The 22,632-nt window shown below is 51.8% G+C and overlaps 3 protein-coding genes across 3 annotated transcripts; 1 reads left to right on the forward strand and 2 right to left on the reverse strand.

Annotated features, from left to right (window-relative positions):
• Positions 1-1,248: 1,248 nt before the first annotated feature.
• On the forward strand, positions 1,249-3,992 carry NCLIV_062010 (putative CMGC kinase, CDK family TgPK2; the record flags this gene model as incomplete). The annotated part of the gene is made up of 6 exons (XM_003885752.1): positions 1,249-1,387; positions 1,690-1,833; positions 2,155-2,314; positions 2,741-2,874; positions 3,420-3,589; positions 3,837-3,992. The coding sequence occupies 6 exons, from the start codon at positions 1,249-1,251 to the stop codon at positions 3,990-3,992; spliced, it is 903 nt and encodes a 300-aa protein (XP_003885801.1).
• A 2,823-nt stretch (positions 3,993-6,815) lies between these two features.
• NCLIV_062020 (hypothetical protein) lies at positions 6,816-12,479 on the reverse strand (the record flags this gene model as incomplete). The annotated part of the gene is made up of 2 exons (XM_003885753.1): positions 6,816-10,641; positions 10,948-12,479. 2 exons carry the CDS (start codon positions 12,477-12,479, stop codon positions 6,816-6,818), a joined length of 5,358 nt encoding a protein of 1,785 aa, XP_003885802.1.
• Positions 12,480-17,426: 4,947 nt separating this feature from the next.
• Positions 17,427-22,001, reverse strand: NCLIV_062030 (Proteophosphoglycan ppg4, related; the record flags this gene model as incomplete). Its single annotated transcript, XM_003885754.1, has 1 exon — positions 17,427-22,001. A coding segment is annotated over one exon (4,575 nt), but the record flags the coding sequence as incomplete, so codon positions are not given.
• Between the last annotated feature and the right edge of the window lie 631 nt (positions 22,002-22,632).

Raw genomic sequence — 22,632 nt, forward strand, 5'->3', positions numbered from 1 at the left:
CATCCCGCCCTTTTTGTATGCCTTTATAGCGAGGAACAAATCCCGGCTGCGGATTTGCTTTTCACCTGAAGAACCCGTCTTCTCCAAAGTATTTGACAGAAGAGGCGCCAGGGTCCTGGTCCTCTTTTCTTTTTATCGCGGAGGTTTCGATTTTCCGTCTTCCGCCTCCAATTGCTTCCCTCGCCTCCCATCGACCGCTTGTCTTTTCAGTTTCTTTCACCGGGACCCCGTTCGGCCTTCTGTATCTTTCTCGTACCTCCTTTGCTTTCTCCCGTCCCTCGGTCTTCTGATCCTGACACCCAATTCGCCGCTCTAAATACCGCCCTTTCCCCCTCAACGCGGTCTCTTTCCCCCCGCGGGTGTCCGGATGGCCAGAGACGCGTTCTCGATCAGAGACAGCTTCGTTTCTGCAGGGTTTTCCATCTGGAAAACAAACTCAACGGCTTCGCCTCGCACAAATAAAAACTCTGCCTCGGGCGCGTGCTCCCCTTGCAGCCCAAACACGAGTAGAGAGCGGCTGCGGAGGGTACACCGCCCAAATTCCCGTGCCGTTTTGGGAAGTGGCGAACGAACCGCAAAGCCGGCGTTCTTGAGCGGTGTTTCTTTCAGGCGGCCCTCTGTGGAGACCGACCGAGATGTTTATGGGGGAGTCTGATCTCATCACCGGTCCATTTCCGTCGCCCACGCTTTCCTCTCTGTGGAAGACACGAAGCACGAGCGCGTGAAAAGACATGGTACGCGAGAAGAGGGTCAGGAAATCGTCGGGACGGTAACAGAGGTCGAGTGCGTCAAATCCGGTGACGCGCCGACAGGCGACATCCTCCTATGCGTCGAGGTCGTTAATGGTTTGCCCGTTGACCGTGGTTTCCCGTCGCCGGGACACACTCTGAGGAAGGTGCCTGCAAGGGTTCTTTGTAGACCGTGCTTCGCTTTGTTTCACCCGGCGCTTGCTTGACGCCGAAGATCCTCGACGGACATTTTGGCTAGAGCGGAACGGGCTCTCGCGGCCAAGTTCTGGCGTATGGGCAGAGCACACGCGTCGTGTACTGGGAGCACAGCGTTTCGGAGTGTTGCTCGAAGTGCTGTACCTCCACGAAGAGGGCAGGAAGCCGCAGGGCGTTTCGGAGAGCAACACATTGAAGGTGGTCCCCGCGCGGCAGCTCGGCGCGTTCGACTGCGGGGCCTCGAGCTTGCTCTTTTGGGCGGAAGGTCAACGTTTTCCACGTTTTCCTTGTCACGTTCGGGAAAATGGAGAAGTACCAAAAACTCGAAAAAATCGGCGAAGGGACGTACGGCGTTGTGTACAAAGCCCAGGACCACACAGGGGAAATCTCTGCGCTGAAAAAGATCCGTCTCGAAGCGGAAGATGAGGGCATCCCTTCTACAGGTGAGATTTCTGCACCCGAGCTTGACTTTTCCGACGATTCGGGAGACCTGTCCGTCTCAGTGCCAAATCGCCAGTTTCCTGTCGCGCATGCGCGCGGGGGTGGCGACCGCAGCCGCACTGCGGAAAGGGCGTGCTCCTCTTTTTGCAGGGATTCTGCACGCCTCATCCTTTTCCTGGGACGGGTGGCGGCAGAGGCTACAGGCAGTCCTGACGATTTCTGGCGCGCTGAAAGAGGGACATCTGCGTCGAATGCGTTCTCATGATTCTGTTTTTCTCCTGGTGATGCGGCGTTTTTGAAACAGCGATTCGGGAAATTTCTCTGCTGAAGGAGCTTCACCATCCAAACATCGTTCGCCTACGGGATGTGATTCACACGGATCGGCGACTCACGCTCGTCTTCGAGTACCTCGATCAGGATCTCAAAAAACTTCTCGACGTTTGCGATGGTATGTGCGCCTCCAGCTCAGACCTGTGCGGTTCTCTCTCCGACAGCCTTCGGTCGCCAGTGCGTCAAACAGTTCCTCCTCCACTCACCTTTTACCTCTCCTCTATTCGGCCTGGGACTGCTGGTTCACCGAATCGGCTCTCGTTTCCGTGTTCTTGCGTCTGTGCTTCCGAACCTGAGTTTTTCACCTCGCGGCCTTCGTGGAGTGAGCCCGTGATGTTCCCTTTTCTCCAGGCGCGTTTCCCCGCGGGGTTCTGCAGCTTCGCCAGGTTTCACGATGTTTTCCGAGTCCGAGCGATGAATTTTCTGCGTTTTCCCTCAGGGGGTTTGGAGCCGAGCACCACCAAGTCCTTTCTCTTCCAACTGCTCTGCGGGATCGCGTACTGCCACGAGCACCGCGTCCTGCATCGCGACTTGAAGCCACAGAACTTGCTGATCAACCGCGAGGGCGCGCTAAAACTCGCCGACTTCGGCCTCGCTCGGTGCGTTTAAATCTCCCGTGCATGCAGCGTGCTTCTGTGGCGAGCGCCCCTCGTGAGCACCGGCTTCACGCTCGACGCGGGGGGGGGGGGGATATGTGGTGCTGGAACAGGAACATGTCTCCATGGGCGCATGCGAATATTTGTGCATATAAATATATATATATATATATATGTAGGTCAGTACGTGGACGCGTGTACGTGGATGTCTCAAGAAACACAAGCAAGAGAAGCCTGTTCGGTGGGTCGGACGGCAGTTTCATTGTCGCTTTTCGTCACATCTTCGCCGGTGCGGAGTACGAGAGCCGAGGTTTGGGCTTCGCAGCCAGACCGTTTCACATGTTGTGTGATTCTTTCGCTTGCTGTTTTTGCGTGGGTGCACATTTCGAAAACTTCAGCTCCTGCGGCCGACTTGTCTTTTCCTCGCAGCGCCTTTGGCATTCCGGTGCGCAGCTACACCCACGAGGTTGTCACGCTGTGGTACAGAGCCCCGGACGTCCTGATGGGCTCGAAGACGTACTCCACGCCTGTCGACATTTGGAGCGTCGGCTGCATTTTCGCAGGTGAGCTTCGAGCCAGGGCCCTGCAGGCGAGAGTTGGCGAACGACGTCGCGTTTTGAAGAAGCTGTGTGCTTCGAGCCGACTCTTTGCGGAGCCCCCGCGAAGACTTCTGTCTGTTTGGAGAGCGCTGCATTGCACTGGCGCGTCCTGGATCCCTCGAAACCCTCCTCGTGGCTCTCGGGAACGGGAAGTGTCTCCTTTATTTGTCTCGCCAAATTTGCGTTTGACAGATTGTGTAAAACGTGAAAGAGTCTTTTCGGGGCGTGTCTCTCAGTTCCTGTCCCTACTTTCGTTTGTGTCTTCGCCAAAGCCCACGAGGCGATCTCGCGCGCCCGGATTCAAACAGCCCCCAGCCGCGGCCTTCTTCCGCCGATCTACGTCTGGGTGACCAGTGCTCCGCGAAGCCGTTTCTCGTTCGGCGTCTGCAGCCTTGTCTCCATCTTCTCCACTAGAAGATAGATGTAGATCTACCTCTCTCTCGAGTGTTCCGTCCGCGCGAAGGGCGTCATCAGCGAGCAGTTGTTGTCGTTGTGTTGTTTCTGTACAGAAATGGTGAACGGACGCCCGCTTTTCCCCGGAACTGGCAACGAAGACCAGCTGATCAAGATTTTCAAAGTTCTCGGCACGCCCCAGGTGTCGGAGCATCCGCAACTTGCGGAACTGCCGCACTGGAACCGCGACTTCCCTCAGTTTCCTCCCCTCCCGTGGGATCAAGTGGTGAGATCCCGTGCTCGGGTTTAGCTGTCGCTGGGAAGTCGCAGTACCACGCCCACAGCGGCAGTGCGTTTTTATGCAGAGGGCAACCTGAAGTAAGAGCGGGGGGGGGGGGGGGGGGGGAGGCGGAGAGTGGGTGAAGGTTTTCCCCTCTAACTCACTCCGTTCCGGCAGGGTATACTTCAATCCGACTCTCGTCGTCAACCGCGGGTCTTCACTGCTGGGGCTGCCATGTGTGTGTCTCTGTCAGGTTCCGAAGCTCGACCCTCTCGGGACGGATCTGCTGTCCAGGATGCTCCGCTTTGATAGTAACCAGCGGATATCTGCGCGGCAGGCGATGCAACATCCTTATTTCTCCGATTTGCCGGACAACATCAAACGCCTCGCGAACTTTCGGGGCGAATAACTAGACGAGACTTTGACTCAACTCCAAACATAGAATCGAGAGACACCGCTCGACGGTGCGAGAGGACAGAGCATATGCGCGCCGACATACGCATAAAAAACACACGCACATCTGCACTCAGGCGTTTGTATTTACGTCTTGAGAAACCCGGGTAGTGGACAAAGGTCGAACAACGTCCACTTCTTTTCTCGGTTGATTTCGGGTTTCCTTCAGGTCGGGGGGCGTCTCGGTTTGCGAAACAGCAAACTCCGGTGGAATGCGGCCGTCTCCGCTTCTCCGTGTAGGGGGGGGCGGGGGGGGGGGGGGGAGGGGGGGGTGAAACTGGCGCATCCCGTGCAGGCGGCGGGCGTGCCTCCAGGCGCATCTGTGTTTCTCCGTTTTCGTTTCTCGCCGGTCTCCGTCTACACATTTCTCGCGTATATATATGTGGATATGTCAGTGTCTCTACTGGCATAGATTTACGTGTATGTATGCACGTATGAGGCTACGCAGTGTGAAGGGGGGAGGCAATCTGCTGTTGATGGCTGACGCCCATAGATGGGATGTGCGTCTCGTCTCTCTTCGTCACCACTGTGTGCGTTTTGTCCCTTTCGTCTTGATTCGGACGAACTCGTTTTCGACTGCCCCACTTCGTCAAGTTCGCAGGGTCTGAACTGTATATCTCGCGACACGGTTCACGAGCCTACCCAGTCCGCGCAGCAGAATTGCACGTGGACGAGAGCGTTCGTACGTGTATGCGTGTAAATCTGTGTATATGCGACGTTTTTGTTCGAGAGGACGGATTTCCTCGTCCGTTTTCACAGTCGCGCAGACGAGCGAGTCTTCGCTTTCAGGCTGCGGGATCGCCCCCTGGACATGGGAACCGCAGAGAAGAGGTTTTCGTGGTAAAATGATTTTTACAGGCTCACGCGTGCGCGTGGTGTCCACGAGTACGTATCTCTAAATGTGTGCGCCTGTGCGCGCCTGCAGGCATGTACACACCTATAGAGTTGCATGTGTACGTGGCGTAGAGGTTTATATATATAGGTTCCAAAACTGGGAAAACGTTTTTGCGTGGGTATTTTTTGACTCTCCGCGACTCCGCTTCACACGTATAGGAGTCGTGTCTTTGCATGCTTTGCTGCCCCGTCTCTTCTGATACAAAACGTATCATGGGACTACAATTTTGACCCGTTTTTCTCATTGGCATGCTCTCTTCTTCTCCCGACATATTCTACTTTTACCGGTTCATCGGAGGAGAAAAAACGCGTTTTCTCGTGCTTTCTTCCCAGATTTTGCGTCTGAAACCGGTGAAGCGATGAATTGTACAGCGGCGTGCCTTTCTGCTTTACCGCGCAAAATGTTGTCCCCTGCGTTCTTGAAGTGCCTTGTTTCGTTGTCCACCCCTGTGTACAACAATGGCTTTGTCGTGCCAGCGAAGGCCCGGGAAGTGACGATTTCGTTTTTTTTGCAGAGAGTCCCTTCTACGCGAAGTGTGGTTGCCTCTGTTCACTTCCTCAGTACGCCTTTCTTCGCAACCATACACGCCGACATGTTCGGATGCCTACGCATGCACATCCGTGTGTGTGCTTCTAAATATAAACGTATACATACATACTCATCCCGTGTGTGTCGACCTGCGCTCTCCCCTGGGTGTGTGTACTGTGATAACTCCCGTTCCATCAATGCCCCTCTCAGTAGTTCTCCAAAACCCCCTCTCTTGGTGCATTGCCCTGTGATCTATTTTTCAGCAGACCGGAAGCCTTTTGACTCAGCCGACTCCCTTTGTTCAGTCGGCGGTCCCTTCGAAAAGAGTCTCTACTTTTTCCGTGTTTTGTTTGCTTCCGGATCGAAGAACCCGAGACTGCCGCAATCTGTTGCGAAGCTGGTGGTGACGGAAAGCTCGTTCAGCAAGAAACATTCTCGACTTCCACCAGATTCATAAATGTATACGGTGACTCATATACGTGTACGAAGGTGTGCAGATGCACGTACACATATATATATATATATATATGTATAGAAGACGAAAACCCGTTTTCTCCGAGCCGACGTGTCTGTAGAGGTGCGTTCCACACTAAACAACTTCGCAGACATGCAGATGTATGAATTTGTGTGAATAAAGCTGTAAGACTGCATTCACATGCTAATCAGATAACAACTGAAGCTAGAATCCCTGTTTCACATTATAAAATGGGGTTCCTAGGTTTATACAAACTACCTTTTTCTTTTTATCTTTAAAGTATGTCTGCTGAGACAGGTAGATATTGGATTCAGCGCGAACAGTAAGACTTGCATATCTAAATACTTGAGCATGGATGTGAGACATCTATTTAAGGCTCCGTCCTTTAAACTCGTAGCTGTATGGCTCTATATTACCTGACTGGACCTTCAGCGGGGGTATCTACGTTCTAATCGATCCGCATGTAAGTGCAAGCACGGCTGTGCTGTGGCGTAGCCGCGGCGGCTGATCCCGAGACGAGCGTTCAGCTTTGATTTGCAGTCGTGGGGAACGTGAACCACTCCGCCTCCTCTCGCGCATCAAGGAAAGACCGGGCGATCGCATGCTTTGAGATCTCATCCGTCTCCGAAGGAGATGGGGAGCCTTGGAACGTGCAGCGTAGTGATTCCTGCGGAACCGAGAGCGCGGTCTCTGCCTTTGATAACATTAAACCAGTATATATTGTTGCAGATGTAGACAAACGAGCGCCAGAATCAATGCAATGCTGGGTGTAACGGATTCTCCAGTGAGACTCCAGAGATGTCTGAGACCAAGAGATTACACCTGCAACCGTGAAAACAGTAGATAAGGAGACATTCAGGTGAAGATGCGCAACAAAGGTGTCATGGCACCTGTCGCTCCGTATCGTCTTTCGTTTCACGTTCAGAGGGGGGTCCGAATTCGGAGGAATCTTGCATGAGGCAGCACGCAGCTTGCTGGGTCTGTGACGCCCGGTGGGTATCCGCGTGTCCCCCTCTGAATCGGTTCCGACACAAACCGTGTGTTTTGACCAGTGGAGCTTTTCTTACTCCTCCGTCGAACTGTCTGTCATTCCTCTCGTCTTTACCGTTTTGCCCGCCGCTTTCCCCCGCTGGGCTGCTGGTTTGCGTTCGTCTCACTTTCCACTTAGTCGCCGAATCAGATGGAAATGCTTTTTGTGGCGGCTTCGAGGTGGGTGCGACGCTGTCGTCCACCCGACAAACTCTCGGCTGTCGACTATTGCCTGCGGTGGAATGGGGGATATGTCTTCGGGCGCTCCTAAACCATCGGAAACAGCAGACCATGGCGTCCTGCAAATCGTTTCTTTCCACGACGCGCGATCTGCTGTTGACGCTCGGTGTTATCAGACCGTCGCATTTCTTGTCCTGTTCAGAAACAGCGGAAACTGACGAGAGGCTGTTCCCCAAATCATCTGGGAAGAAACCGCGCCGACCCAACTGCAGTGGTAACGCCGGCGGTTGAGCGAATGCATCACCGACAGCTGAAGAATAACAAGAAGCACGGGGACAGAGGAAGGCGCGCGGAGTGTTATCTTCGCTACTGGGACACGAAGACGACCAGTCGCTGGAATCCGCTTCCGTTTCTTCTGTCGACGACGAAGGAAAGTCGAGAAAGAGAGGAGCGGCAAGAAGTTTCCATGGGCGACATGCAACTGCAGACAACTGTCGTAGACTCCAGGGGTTGGAACCCGAACTTTCGTTTCCCTCGTCAGTTGAATCTGCTTGTGAACGGAGAGATGCACCATTTGGAGTGACTTGTTCTGGATCTTTCCGGCAGGATTTCCCGTCGTCTGTATCTCCGCTTTGACACCCGCTCTCCTCTCTCGCTCGCTCCAGACGGCACCTGTTTGCCTGTAAAAGCACTGATTGCTTGTGTTCGACGAAGGCTGCCGCTCGGCGTAGAAGAGAGTCAGTCACACTGGGGTCTCTCGGAGAGCAACCCGAGAAAGCTGAGGAAGTGAGTCCTAGGCGAGCCCGTGAAGAAGGCGAAGAAGAATACCATTGGGATTCTGCTGTTGCTGGACTCAGGAGACTTTCTTTAGGCTGTATTGTGAATACGTTGTGGCCATCTGAAGAAGAGCTATCCTGGCGTTGGCCGCCACCAGTCGCTTTCCAGTGAAGATCCAGGAAACCCGTTTGATTTTGGGCATGCCTCAAGAAACGCGTTGCGGAAGGTTCAACCGACCCTGCAAGATCTGCCGCAGTGCACTTTATCTCTCTCCACTTGCGCACACGTCGAAGCAATCCCTCTTCCATGATCTCCTGACGAATTCTAGAGAATCGCCTCGGCTCCGCTGTGCTTGTTCTGCCCCAAATGCATTCCTCAGCATCAGCCGGGCTGTGCTGTTCCTCTTCCCAAGGCGTTGTTCGGGGCCGGATGCTGCGCAGCCCTGAGATTTGAGGTAGGAACTTCTCTGCCTGTCGTTGCGCGTTTCTCGCACGGCGCTCATCACACTGAGGAAGAGAAGTGCCACTCGCAGGACCGTTACCGTTGGAATTGCTCGCAGCGGTGTGAACAGGCCTTATACGTTTGTGACCGCTGTCCTTACTACTAGTGCCTATACCCGTTCTTTTGGGAAGCATACGGTCGTACTTGACACGGTAGCTAATGTCGGAATCAGCTTCAACAGCTTCCGTGGCAGAACTGGTGGTTCGCCTGGGTGTTTCGATCGAGGCAGCTGGGACTCCACTTCGACGTGTGCACCGCTGAGGGAGTCGCGTTTTGCTCCCTTTTTCCACTTTTCTGTGAGCCTCGCTCTCCGCTGCTGCGGCAACAAATCTTGACCGTTGGAGAGTCTCGTACTCCCACCTGTCGGAAGGTAGGTCGTCTAAATCAGTTGGAAGAGGAGACTCTGCTGGGGTGTAGAGAACACCTCCGCCGAGGTGGAGCCCAGAGGTTCGCCTGCTCACTGTGTCGACCGTGCTACAACTATCGCAGGCGACGTGACAACAGAGACATCCCGAGTCCTCTCTGCTTTCTCGACGACCTTCCTTGCCGACAGAAACAAGCACAGACGATGCTGCCGATGGACGAACTGAACCGGATCCGGCGTAGGGATTGCCAGCAGCTTCAGCGTTCTTGCCTCGTCCTCCACTCGTGTGTCGAGACGGTCGATTATCCAAAGTCGATGGACTGCAAGGAGAGGATGTGAAAGTACTCAAGCGACACCAGCTTTCTGTCAGTGAGTCCGTACACATCCCCGAATTTTTTGTTAGGTGTTTGGCGCTTTCAGAGCGACCGCCTTTGTACGAAAACCTTGTGGAGCAGTCGCCGGCCATTGCTGTGCTCTCTGCACCGATCAAATGTCTCTCATTTGGGGGTGAAGCGAGAGGAAACAAGATCACTTCTGCAGTGGCAGCATGCTGCGGATGTGGCCTGGACACGCCGTTGTCTCCCAATTTTCCCGTCGATTCGCTGCTTTTTTTGAGAGGTGTCAAGCCTAGTTCCTCCGTCTGGGAACGACGATACTCCAAACACAGTGCCTTTGGACATGCGTGTTCCTCGGGAAAAATAGATTCTTGCAGAAGCTCATTTTTCTGCGCAAAATGTCTCGTGCGGCTCTCTGGTACGGCGACAACCCGCTTGTCCCTTCTGATTGGAAGGGGACTCCTCTGATTCGTCGGAAGCACAGTAGGCACATAAGAAGCTGGTGACTCCTGATGTCCTCGAACCGCCTCGTCAAGAGAAAAATCGGAGTTCGGATGCGTTTTATCGGCGTCGTTCCCTTGTAGCTCTGGCGTAATACGACACGAGATTTGTTGTATCGGAATGGCGCTTCTCGTATCGATATGAGAAATGTAGGTCGAGAACGAATCTTCGTCCTCGTCATCTAAACTGAAGGGAATTTCTGGACTTAGTGGAGGCCGATATTCGTCGCGCGGAAACATCCAGGAGTGCTCGAGGATCTGTCTATCTAGCGACTCTGTTCTCTCGACCGTTGACTTCTCGTTCGCCGCGACGTTGCCGTGTGAATTTCCCCCGGCGGAGTCGCGGTGTAGGGAGAAATGTTCTGTGCCCACTAAAGAAGAAGCATCTGTTGCTTTCGCCGTGGACGGGTCGTGGTGCTGTGCGTTTTCGACTGCGCGGGGTACCCGCTTTTGCACACGGGTCAAACGCGCAGGGCTTTTGCTTGCTTTTCCCGCATTACAAACAGCGACTGGCTGCCTTCCGCGGTCCCTTCTCGGAGACGTGACTCTTGCCGAAACAGGTTTCTGCACCGTCGTCCTGTCTTGAGGGCAGGAGTCTGTGAGCGCTACATGGACTCTCAGAGACCTTCCGTTTTTCTGTTTGGCAACATAATAGTGTCGGCTGTTGGCGAGTTCCGGCGTTCCATCCTTCTTCGGCCAGGGAACAGGCAGTTGCCTTTTCTCGTTACAAGTTAGAGAGCTACAAGAACGCCTGCGAGATCCTTTAGATCGTGGGAAATCTTCGACTGGCCTGCCAGCTGGACCTTTTGATGGAAGCAGATCTACACTTCGTCTGCGCGGGAGAACGAAGGGATTCATAGATCCACAGAAAGGGCCAGCTGGTTCGGCCGTTTGATGATTCTTGAAGGCGGCCACGTGGAGTTTGTTTGTCTCCGCTGACATTCCGCACGGCGCTGGCTCTGTGGGCAGAAAGAGAAACGCGGCGAAAAAGCGAAACAGGATGTTTTTTGAAAGGGGGGTTCTGAAAGCCAACCTCGATATGCGCCTTCTCGTCTTCACCCGCCCGTATCAAACGGGAGCTGTTGTAAAACCCGCGGACTACACTACCTCCGTTAAGCACAAACCTAGCGAAAATAGTAAGGGATTCTGCCGTTTCGGTGAAATCCTATGACGGTTGCAGCGAAAATAGATCATCATTGCTTAGAAACAGGGTGTTTCAGCAACCATGCCGCATCTCTCTGTCAACACGTATAGATTACAGAAACAAAAGTGCGTTAACCAGAGGTAACTTAGCATGTTCACGAGCAAGAACCTCGTATCTGGTTACAGAAATCCCCCGTGGTCCCAGTGCGTTTTCTGCCTACTTTCCCCTTTCTGCATTCGAGGAGAGGCTGCGCCGGGCAAGCCAATTATCGTTCTGTTCAGTCCTCCTATTCGTTCTTCCATCTTTAATACGCTGTTTTCCACCCGACGCACCGAGGACCTTCCCAAATCACGATTGGTCGGCTTTCGCACTGTTTCCGCGACTCGTGGGTTTTCAAAAAAATCGTGACGGTCGCCTGCCTTTCCCAGATTTTCACCCGACGTTTCCTGTTTCCCAGTGTGTGCATCAGATTGGGTTTTCCCGTCCGAATTTAGGACGGGAGAATGGGAAGACCAGGAGCAGCGTGTGCTGGGATTTGCAGAATAGAAAGAAACTGACGCGACGAGGCTTTCCGGAGGAGTTTGCCGCCGTGTGGTTTTCTTCACGTTGAGATTCGTATCGTTATGCAAGATCTCATGCACTTCGTTATTGTTCAGATGTTCTTGATGGACTCGTGTAGGCGAGAGACCTGCTTGTGAATGAATACAAGAACAGTCATTTTGCACTGGTTTCTGATCCTCTTCCAAGTGAGGTTTACAATTGCCATCCCTCTGTATTTGAGAGGGAACAGTCTGCAACTCCTTTGTCGGTCCTTCTAAACCGATTTTTCGCCCCTCGTTTCTCTTCTGTGACAGAGAGGAATCGGTTTCGTTCGTGGTCGATCCTTCGAAACATCCTTTCTCATAGCCGTCTCTGTGGCGCAAAAGGGGGCGGCCACCGTGATTCTTTAACCGTCGTTCTTCTACCCCTGGCCCTTTCGAGCCTTCGTGACGCTTCCACACGAAGCAAAGCCCATCTTGCGTTGCCTCGGACCGTCCATTTAATCCTGACCCAAATACTGTTTCGCTCTCTGGTTCTTCGACAAGGCTCTCGGTAGCAAAATCATCTCCAGAAGGAAGTGATCTTGCGGTGAGGAAGGAAACTTCGGGAGACTTTAGACTCAGTGACGCGGAGCCGGATGACTCCTCGTTCTGTGGGTTGCATCGCCTCGACGGAAAACCGCCATTTTTCGTTTCCCCCAGAAGAGGAGTTTTAGCCTCCGAAGAAGCAGAAAGAGAAGGCAACAAAGTACCCTTTGGATAGTGTCCCTGTGTGAAGACGAAAGAAGCCTTGGAACTTCTGAAACGCTGCTTCAGGATGTGTTCCGGGCTGCTATACCCTCCTTGAGCCGGAGCGGATCCGAATACAGTTTTGTGTGTTCTCGACTGGTTTTGCCCACAAAGCGTTTTATACTCGTTAGGTACGGTCGACTTGACTGTCGACTGCTTGGAATAATGGCTAGGCGGGGACAAACTGGCAGAACGCACGGTCGTGTGCTGCATTCCTTTTTCTCCTTGTTCGCGTGGCGTCAACAGGGCCGAAGAAGAGGCATGACAGTTGGAGGCTTGCGACAGCCTTTTCATTTTCTGTCCTCTCGTACTTCGACTTCTGCGCAAGCAACTTTTGTCCCTTATTTCGGCACAGTCCCCCTCGTTGTCGAGAAACCGTGTGGCCATGAGCAAAAGCACGATCTATGCTAGGATTGCTGTCTGCCTCGGCCTGTCTCGGACACTCTGCGTCTTCGTTTCTTTGGCAGAAAAGTGAATGGGGACAGAGATGGAAGTCAGCTTGACGTTTCCTATGGAGAGGAGAACTAAGAAAATTTCGCATAACACGGCTAGAGATTTGAGGACTGTGTCGAGTGTTTGACGAGGTTCTCTATTTCCGTGGGAGGAAAGCCTGGTTGGATGGTTCGCTGACTTTGCTGTCTCTGGAAAAATTGCGTTTCAAACTTGCGCTGATGTGCAGACAAATAGGAATTCGACAGGCGTTGGTCGTCTTGCCGCAGTCCCCCAAGGTATGTGCCCTCGGCGAGGGTCATTTTCCGAATAGGGTACCCTGGTTCATTCTCCTAACTCAGCCGTTTCCGGAAATCCGCTTCTTTGGCACTTGCTGTGAGCAGTTGGTGAAGTATATAGCAGGTTGGGGCTTTTCGCCAGCTTGGCGAGCCGGGGCTTACAGGCGTGGACGACTTACGTGGCAGGATATCTGGTGCCGAGGTGGCTCAAGTCTGAATGCCCTGCTCTGTTCCCCCGTTTGGAAAAAAAACGACTTTGGACCAGATTATGAAGAAGTATGCTTATAATTAATGCACTTCAAGCTCTTTGGCACCGATAGAACGATTACGGATTTGATCTCGGACGGCCTCCCACATATCTTGCTTCTTTGCGTGCCACCAGCATCGGGACGCAGTGATTAGCATTGACGTGTGAACGACCATGCGTATTTCGCCTTGTTGTGCTACCTATTTTCTCGCTGTCTTCTTCCGGCAAATAACGGCCGTGGACTATGGTAGAGGACTCATGATAGCCAACACGCCCAGGTAGTGACAGCGATGACCTATTGCCCCCGCATAAATACACTGAAGACATGCGAACGCAAAGGGGACGGAGGACAGGAGAAAGGCTGGCTTTCGCTTTTCCAAGTTTGCATTCGGAAACGAGTCAAATACGTACCGCAGACAGCGAGCAGAGGTCCCGCCTAAAGTTGCTTTAGTTTCGCTCATGCGGAGGGGAACGATGATTTTGAAATTGATTAGACGTGGCCAGCGCACGGCATCGTTGAGGTGCGAGTATAGTTGCTGTACAAGTAATGTGTGTCCAAGTCGTGGGGCGAGAACGTTCACGCTGCTTTTCCTTTCCCCGCGAGCAGGCGAACCAGACTTTGCCCGACCTGGAGGGTAAAAAAGCCCCGCTACGCTTTGAAAAATATGCTTAAAAAGGACCGGAAATATAGGCGACCTTCATAAACGAATGCCTTTTCGTCGTACATCTACCCGATGTAACGAGCTTCGTTCAAAACGCGTGCGTAGGGCCTCTGCTGCGAGAGTAGTGAACAAAATAGAAGTTTGTTGTTCCCTAAAATCGAGGGCAATTGCTCCCACGCCGCAATATATCTTCATATATATATATATATATATATGACTTCAATGCTGCTCATGATCTCGCCTCCTTCGGCCAGATAAAAAACGCAGTCCACGAGCCAGTACACTCTTTTGCGTATCTTGAGTATGTCTACATGGGTACGTCCGCATAGGCAGACGGAGTCTGTTGCGCTGTTCGAGTTGCGCACCGCATGTGTGTCGAAGCTCCTAAGGCGCCCACAGAGTAGTGATCTTCGCGTTTGTAGACGACTTTCCCAACACGGTCAGTTCCCAGTACCATCTCGTGGTAATTGGTTGAAAGAGGACAAAACGACAGAGTCATGCAGATACGCAGGCCACAGTTCGTGAAGCTTGAGGGAAAGCACACACGCTTGTTCGTCTACACGTAACTTTCTAAAGCAATGCACTGTCAGCGCAGAGGACGGAGTTCACGGATGCACACGATCATGGAGCACATAACGCTCAAATTCGAGAATAAGGCACATTGCTGTACGGCTCCGAAACTTTCGCAGACAACGTGCTGAAACTGCTCCCCCAGATTTTATGAGTGTACGATCCTTTGTATTGGTTTCATGTACGTCACAACTTCCTCAATTCAAGACTAAGCTGGATAAGCTGCTCGTAGGCAGTTTGGAAACCACTCAACTTTCATAGGGTTGCATTGCGTTCCACTATTTCGAGAGCAACGGAAACAAAAATAAGCGATATTATTATCACCGACGCCCGAGCCTTCAAATATCATACCTGCCCTTTGTACGCGCGCTAACCGATGCTAGGACAATGCTATTACGTATGCCGTCTGCTGTCTAGATGATTCGTGAATTAAAACACTAGATGCAAGAAAAGCAGCCTCACAAGCCATCCGCTGTCTGTCAATGCAACACACGGAGATCTGTATACAGCGGGCTGGTTCCATCCAAGAGATCGTGGACCGTTTTTGTGTGGAGAACTATAGACATGTTCAACAGGACGGTACGTGCACAAACAAGAAACATACGGTGAAGAAGGTTTACCCGCTTTTCATTCACGCAGGGCGTCGAAAGACATGATCAAGGAGCCGCCATAGAGTAGCCCTCGCCGGTCTTTATATCATGTACACAGACTCCTTAACGTCTTTTTATTCTACAAGACGCACACCATTTTCAGCAGCACGACCCCTGCCCCAGGTAGATAAGCACAATTCCTCGGACTGGCACGAGCCTGGCGTTTTTTCTTCGTTCTCTCTTGGAGGCGCACTAGGCACACTGCTGCAACAGAGAGTCATCGTTTCTCTCCACACGATTCGCAGGCATTTTTCGCCTGAGAGTTTTCCGTTCCTGGAGGTGGAGTCGTTTGGACCCAGTGTGGCTGAACAATCTGTTTGGCCTCTTTAGATGAATCCCGAAGTGTTCTGCATTGCAGCAGATCTTTGAATAAGGACATGGCCTCTCTCCCGAACGGCCGTATACCACCCGCGTCCTTGTTCTAAAAGTTCATCTAGTTCTTCACATGTGATAATTGGAAAGAGATATTTCTGGCTGATTTGGTCCAGGTAATCTCTCGTCCTACCTTTAGCCTCATATTCGGATTTACGCACAGCTATTGCAGCAACGTCTTTCCTGAAATAAACAAATCACCATGCTCTGAGGAAAAAGGCACGTTACAGTTTCCTTACAGTGGATGGCTCTGAGTGAGATGACACCTGAGCTTCAATTCAGATCTTTTCCATCAGATTTCGACGTGGCGTACAATGTGGACATCCCTATCTGCTTCTACCTGTCTCTTTTTTCTCTTTCTCTGCCTCTCTCTGCATAACCTCTCGTGTGTGCGCACACCAATCCCGTACTTACACAGGCACACCTGTTCTTTTTTTCTGAAAGAGTACCTTATGGTTACCGGGTTACCTTCGCGTGTTGAAGACGTCTATATATAAACTGTTGAGGAGATACACGGACCTGCGCTTCAGTAGAAAGGGAACTTACGTGAGGTCTAGAGCACCGTGAACATGAAATTCCGGTCTTCTGGCCTCATCGAAAAGTACTGGCCGTTTTCGCCTTCCGTTTGCCAGATCCTGCAGGACAGCCCAGACAGTCACCATATTTACAAAGAGAACCTTCAAAAATACACCTGCCTGTGTATACGTATATTTCTATATTTATCTAGCTGTGAGTGCCTATACATAAAAATGCGTTTATCAACGTATGCACATGTCATTTTTTGTCGTCCGTCTATTTGTGCATGTGGTGCCTATATACGTATTTATATATATATATATATATATGAATGAGTGCTGATGCATGTGGGTGTGTATGTATTGTGTTTGCAAAAATGCCCGTATGCATACATGTCTTCCGGCGCAGCCGTATGACACGTATGCCACGTGAGGAGGGGGAGTCCTTTACATCTGCACGTCTACAAAATAGCAAGACACGAGGCGATAGTTTCAGTAGCTTGCCTCACAAACATCGTGAGAAAAGATGTTGAGCGGAGTTGCTCGGCCACTTACTAGTACTGCCTGGAGTTGCTCTTTCCCTAAGAGCTCAAGGACATGCCACATATCGGGCAGCGTACCAACCCGATACCGCCGGGACCCGCGAGTGTCTCTGGACGCTGCGACTGTCACTCGTACTCTGTGAACAGAAGCAAGAAAGTAGCCATATGCGTTGCAGCCGGGCGACAGAACGGCAGTAGCGTCATGGAAGAGTGAATCGCGAGTCCAGCGCTCCACGCGACACAAACGTGCTGACGCTCCACTGAGGACTCCCTATCTGCCAACGCACAGAGGAAATCGACGTTCTCTTGGCTGCATGCATATATATCCAAATTGTGTTCTTCTGTTTGCTCGCCTACAAATATACATCCATGTTTATACGACGCTTACTAACCCTTCTAGTGGCTACGTGCATTTATGAGGAGAAACCGAAATTAGTTTGTGCCTTAAGCTGGGTCATTTGATCTGCTTCGATCCCGTACGCAATCTGCAAGTGCTTTCAGTGCTGGGAACCCTCTTTGCACAGCAAATGAAATGCTGGTTCTTTCTTACCTCACATGTTCCTCAAGGAGCAAGAAAGCTTGGCTCGATGGATGGAAACGTGAGTCAGCGTACGGGTAGAGGTACACGTTGAGAAACCCATGCTTTGGTCGATGTTCTGGTCGAACAGAAGGGTGGTCGTATATGCCCCTAAACAGCAGTCCTTCCCAGTTTCGTCTTTCACTTACTTCCGCCAACTGAGCTTGGCTTTTGAGTTCAAACCGATTTCTGCGGAGAACGGAAACACACCAGCTCAGCTGGAACAAACGTTGCACTAAAGACAGTACGAAAGCAAAGCTAGGCAAACACAGAGGTGCAGACGAGAAAAGACAGCCCGTGGTCCGGTCGTCTGCTGAAAGAATCGACAAGTTGTGGTTCGTTACCCACAATTTGCACAGTTGTCGGTGAACGGTGTGTTGGAGACTTAGTTTTGAGCAGATGGCTTCTGTAGTTTCTACCTTACTTGTACGAATTGTCTTCGAGCAGGTGTGGAACAACATTGAGTAAATCTACTGCAATTGTGAGGGGCATTTTGTTGACCAGGTATTCCTCAACGCTCTCCAGATCCGCCGTGGAAATCCCGGCGTTCCGGAGCTGCCGTTGAATCCTCAGTCTGACCACTGCGCTCTCAGTAATTGCCTGGGCGGCTATGTGCTCCATGACGCTCTGTTGGATTTGTGTAAGTGCCCTCAGTTCTCCGTTTTCGGTCTCGCCAGTACACAGTAAAGAGAGATGCTGTAGGGCTTTTGGAAGCGGGGGTATTTGAGGAGTTAAACGCATACCCGCATTAGAGTTCGAAAGATTTTCTCCTGGCTCTGGCGTCTCCCTGGTTGAAACACTATTTCCTTTGATCGTGGGCCGTTTTGGTGGCAAATACCTCCTCTCGCCCAATACAGTGGAATCATTTCGTTCTTTTCCGTCACTGTCGTTAAGAGAAAGAGGCTTATCCTCTGAGTCGCACGACGAAGTCTTTACTTGAGAAAGATGCCCAGCCTGCCTGTTGCTGCGGCCTTTTCCCAGTGCCGAATCCTCGGGTGCTCTGACCTCTGAGCCGCAGGCGTCGCTCTTTCTAGAGGATCGCGAGGCATCAAAAAGCGGTTCCGCGGTAAGGTATAGGGTCTCATCTTGATTAGCTCCATGGGCGACATTCAGGAGTTCATCCGGGCTCAAGCAAAGCTCACTCGCTAAAGTTTCGTCGGTCTTCATTAATCCTTCCGCCTGCCTTACAGAAGAGCAATTATGGTTTTTCGATGCGGAGTTGGGACCCGCGGAAGGGTGATGAAGTGATCCCGACAAACGGCGACTGCAACCGCGATGTTTTGTTTCTTGTTCATGCATCGTACACTGCAGAGACTCCAAATTGGAAGATGAGGAAGACGTGCACATGGTGGATGCCGAAGACGCAATAGAAGAGGGGAAATCCGTTTTTGTACGTCCGCCTTTGTTTGCAAAACTGCTATCTGTGCTTGAGTACCTGATTCCAATTCGATTTTTGCTCGTCATACTACCACAGTTCTCGTTCTCATCTCCATGGCACTCCGCTTTCTCATTGCGCCGGCCTTCCTCTGGTCTGGAGGCTGTGTGCCTTGTCTCTGTCGATGTGATTACCGCTTGTCGTTCGCTTGCTTCTCTCATGTCATTTTTTCGAGTCGCTGCGTTTGTGTCATCAGTCGGTCGCATGCTGGTTCTGCTGCATTCTACTTCGCTCCCCTCAGTTTGACTACGCTCTGCGTTCCTACTTCTTCTCTCCATTTCTCTCTCTCCACCGTCGTTCCTGTCTCCGCTCCCCAGTTCCGTTTCTATTCTTTTCGAACTCATCCGTTTTTCTCTTCTTTCTTCCTTATGTGAAGAGTTCAAGCGGCATTTCGAGTTCAGATTGTTTCGCGTAAACTCTCCCTCAGGTGTTGGCGTGTGTACCTTTCTGGAGTCTTCGCCTCTTTTCCCTTCCATGCTCTTCTCGCCCCTCTCTAGCTCGAGCTGTCTCGCGGCGGACTGTGTATCAGCTTTAGAGATTTCACTTGTCGCTTTCACTTCAGTAGAAGAAGATGGAGGCGCGCCAGCTATGTTGTCGGAAACCTCTGAGGTCGGACACAGCGGAGCGGAGACAGAGAAGGTTGTCCCCGTCTCTCCAGTATGTTGAGCGGTAAATGCACCTGAGAGAGTTGATAGATGAATAGAAGCATTGAGAGTCTTTCCACTTCCACTGCCTGCCTGAACGATAAGGGGTGCAGGAGGCTGAGACTCTCGGCTGGAGTCCTTTCCCCTGGAACTGCTTCCGTGGAGAAGGTGGCGAGAAGCAGAAAACAGATCTCTGGATGTGGTCTTGGCTGCGCTGTCAGCCTCCATTTCCTTTACAAATGTCTCAGACCCACGGTCCGCCACAGTGCTCTTCCCTGCATTTCCTAGCACATTCGTCCGTTCTCTCTCCTCGTCAGATAACCCTGCTTTAGCCGACGAATAGCCTGGGGAACCGTTTTGTTGTGAACTGTGCGAGTGGCTGTGGCTTTCTTTCTCCGAAAATGCCTGTGCTTGTGGATGTTTGCTTTCATTTGTTCTTGCTGCTGATGTGTCCAGTCCTGGACGAGAAACATGTTTTGAGGATGCAGTACCTCCTACCCTTTTTTCAACTTTTGCCTTCATCAACACCTGTTCTGCTACACAAGAACTCATGCCCCGGGACATGCGTTTCATTTTATCACCGGAGGGACGACTGCGTTGTGTGCTGCCCTCGGCTCCAGAGAGCGAGGACTCGGGAACCCGTGCACGACCTCCGTGGGACCAATTATCCTTCGCCTCTGCAAATGCTACCCCTGAATCTGTCACGCTACCACTATTACTGCATTCTCGTTGAACTGCCTGAGAATATCGCCTCTCAGGAAGTGGCAGATCTCGCTCTCCCCCGAGACGCTCCCCCCGACTCCCCTGGTTTCGGTTGCCACGCTCCGAGGAGAGAGTGGCAGCGACGACTTCGGCTTCGGTCATCTCTGTCGCATGTCCTCTTCCTGATCGACTGGCGTGTGCGTTGGCAGAAGCGTCAGAGGTTTCAGAAAGCCCGGACGGCTCGTTTGTGCAGCGCCTACGGTTTCTGCTTTCTGTCTCGTAGGTGCAGTTGAAAGGCGGAGGTGATTCCGTTTCTTGCGTGGGCCCTTGGTTTAGGACGTTAGGGGGCGACGTAGAATTTCTGGTGTTGGTGACTGAAGTCATCGAGGCTCGTCTTTGAGACGTGTGAGATTGTGATTTCGTCTGCGAGGGCGTTGTCCAAGAACTCTCGTCTTTTTTGCTGACAGGCTTCACTGCGGTGCTTGGGTTTGAGCCATGATCATCTCCGAACACATGGGCACCTGCTGACGATGCACCAACGCCACTCTTTCCCCAAATGACCTGGTGGCGTTTGTCCTCCACTCGAAAGTGCGATTCCAGCACTGTCTCGGTGTCCGTGAAAGACGACGTTTTCCCAATTGACGCTACCCCTCTTTTTGAGGGAGGCAAAGCACACGCAATCTCAGCGAGAGACTCTTGTACGTTGCTCTTAGACGTCACAGTCTCTTCCTCGACACGAGAACAAAGAAAGTCATCGCGCTCAGTTTGAGAAGTCGAAAAAAACTGCTTATTCGAACCAGGTCCCACTGTGTCCTCATCAATTGTAAAAGACGGTGCTGCTAACTTGCCGACGCTCAGTGGCGAAGCTGCAGATGCGTTTTCGCTCGTTGTGGCACGGAAACACGGGTCACTGCTTCGCGCAGTTTCTTCTGCATCGCGTTTAGACCTTTTTCCCTTGGTTGAGTTTGTCGATGCAGTGTTCTGCTGTGCCGAACTTCTGGCACACGTTTGCGACGACGGTCGTGAAAGTTTCTCTGCGTTCAGTGATTCTTTCCTGGATGTATCTGTTGTGTTGCCACAGGCAGTTCCTTCTCGTTCGTTATTCCAGGCTTTGGCAGCGGTGTCACCAGCGACGACTGTCAGTTTCCCCGAATCCTGCCGTTTCGTTTCTCCACCTGAGGACCGAGAACCTTGCTCACGGGACAAACACGCATGAGGCTGTTCCCTAGGCAGTCTCGTTTCCGTGGAGTGCTGCAGCATCGGCGTCTTCGACTCGTCATGCCGTCCTTTGGTATTAGACGGGTTTACTCGGTAGGGGGCACTCTGCTTGCCTGCTTCTGAGGCTCGCGTTTTCTCGTTGTCCCGGCAAATGGATAAAAGAGGTGTCCCTGCTCCAACCCTCTCTGTCTCTCTCTGAACATTTCGTTGCGAGCTTTTCTGTGCCTGCAATGAACGTTTCTCTGTTGCCGTGACGTGAATCTCTTGATGAGTACAGATAGTGCGCTCATCCGATTGAATTCCTTCATTCCTCTGTCTGTCGACTACTAGCGCATGGACGCGGCTATCAGTAGCGGGCCGATTAGTAGCTGTGCCAGTTGCAGGGACCGTTGATTTCGTTGAGGGAATTCCAAATATGCTTTCGTTTTTAGCATGATCCTCGCCTCTGTCGTTTGCCTCTTCGGCTACGGCTAGAGATGGAAGGTTCTCAGTCACTGCCTTTCTCCTCTGCGACGTCACTAGGGACCCAGGAAGAGTTTCGAAGCGTTTCGAAACGTTCATCGACATTTTGTCACGAGTGGCGGACGAGACTGCGTTTTCAGATCGAATCGCTGGATAGGGGAGCTCAAAATAATCTTTCGTGTTCACCTTTACCGGGAAAGGATGCGTCGTTTGCAAAGACTCGTAACCTCTCAGAGAGGATGGGGTGCTACCACGACCACTCGGCTGTGAGAGATTTTTTGAAGGACTCGCCATTTCAAGAGCAGGACGCCTTGTTTGCGTTTCAGGAGATAAGTAGGAAATGGAACCCAATTGTCTCCACGACGGTAAATGATGGATGTACAGGAACAAATTTGGTACGAAGGGGACCTGACACCCGATGCGAGCACTGTGCTTAAGTGGGCCTAAACTCCAGGCGTATCTGAATGAGCTGTTTCTGCTATCTGCAGAGAAAAAGAGAAAAACAGAGTTTCTTCGGAAGTCCCGCACTGACAACCAATTGGTATATATAATAACAGCACATACAAGGGTGCATAAAATTTCCCGGCGAAAGACAACAGAACGTCATTCATCAACCTGTCACGTGACAATCGTAAAAGCAAATATATATGTGTATGTATTCATACAAAAACAAACCCAGTTATTCCGTGCGACGTCAACGACGGACGCGGCAGGCCTGCGGACAGTGCTTGGACCGCTTTGCCTCAGAACAGAAACAATGATGCTATGTTCTGGGGAACTGCGCGCTCGACCATAAGCATGCTGGCCCCCGAGTTCCTCAGCAGGCTGGCTGTTTCTTTTGAAAGACACGGTGTTATGTACTGCATAATTGGGATGAGACTGCCTATACCTCTTCCGAAAGTGTATTTCAATGGATTGTGAGCCATCGCTTACTAGCCTATGAGAAAAAGAACCAACATGTAGTAGTTCGAGCTCAAGAGACTGACATGTGTACGGCCAAAATGATGGTGGTTGATTTTTGGGTACAACAATGTGGGAACGGACGACACAAACACCAGCAAAAATTGCACCGCAGTCAGGATGCATTTAGGGAGCAAAGGACATCCTCCAGAAGCATAGGAACGGGCATCGTGGTAGTGAGCAGGGGACTTCGGCGAATCTCAATGCAGGTGCTCGGCACCCGTCCCTGCTTGGTGCCTTCTGTACTCACGAGACT

The sequence above is a fragment of the Neospora caninum genome, chromosome XII, assembly GCF_000208865.1.
Source record: "Neospora caninum Liverpool complete genome, chromosome XII".
Classification (NCBI taxonomy): domain Eukaryota; phylum Apicomplexa; class Conoidasida; order Eucoccidiorida; family Sarcocystidae; genus Neospora; species Neospora caninum.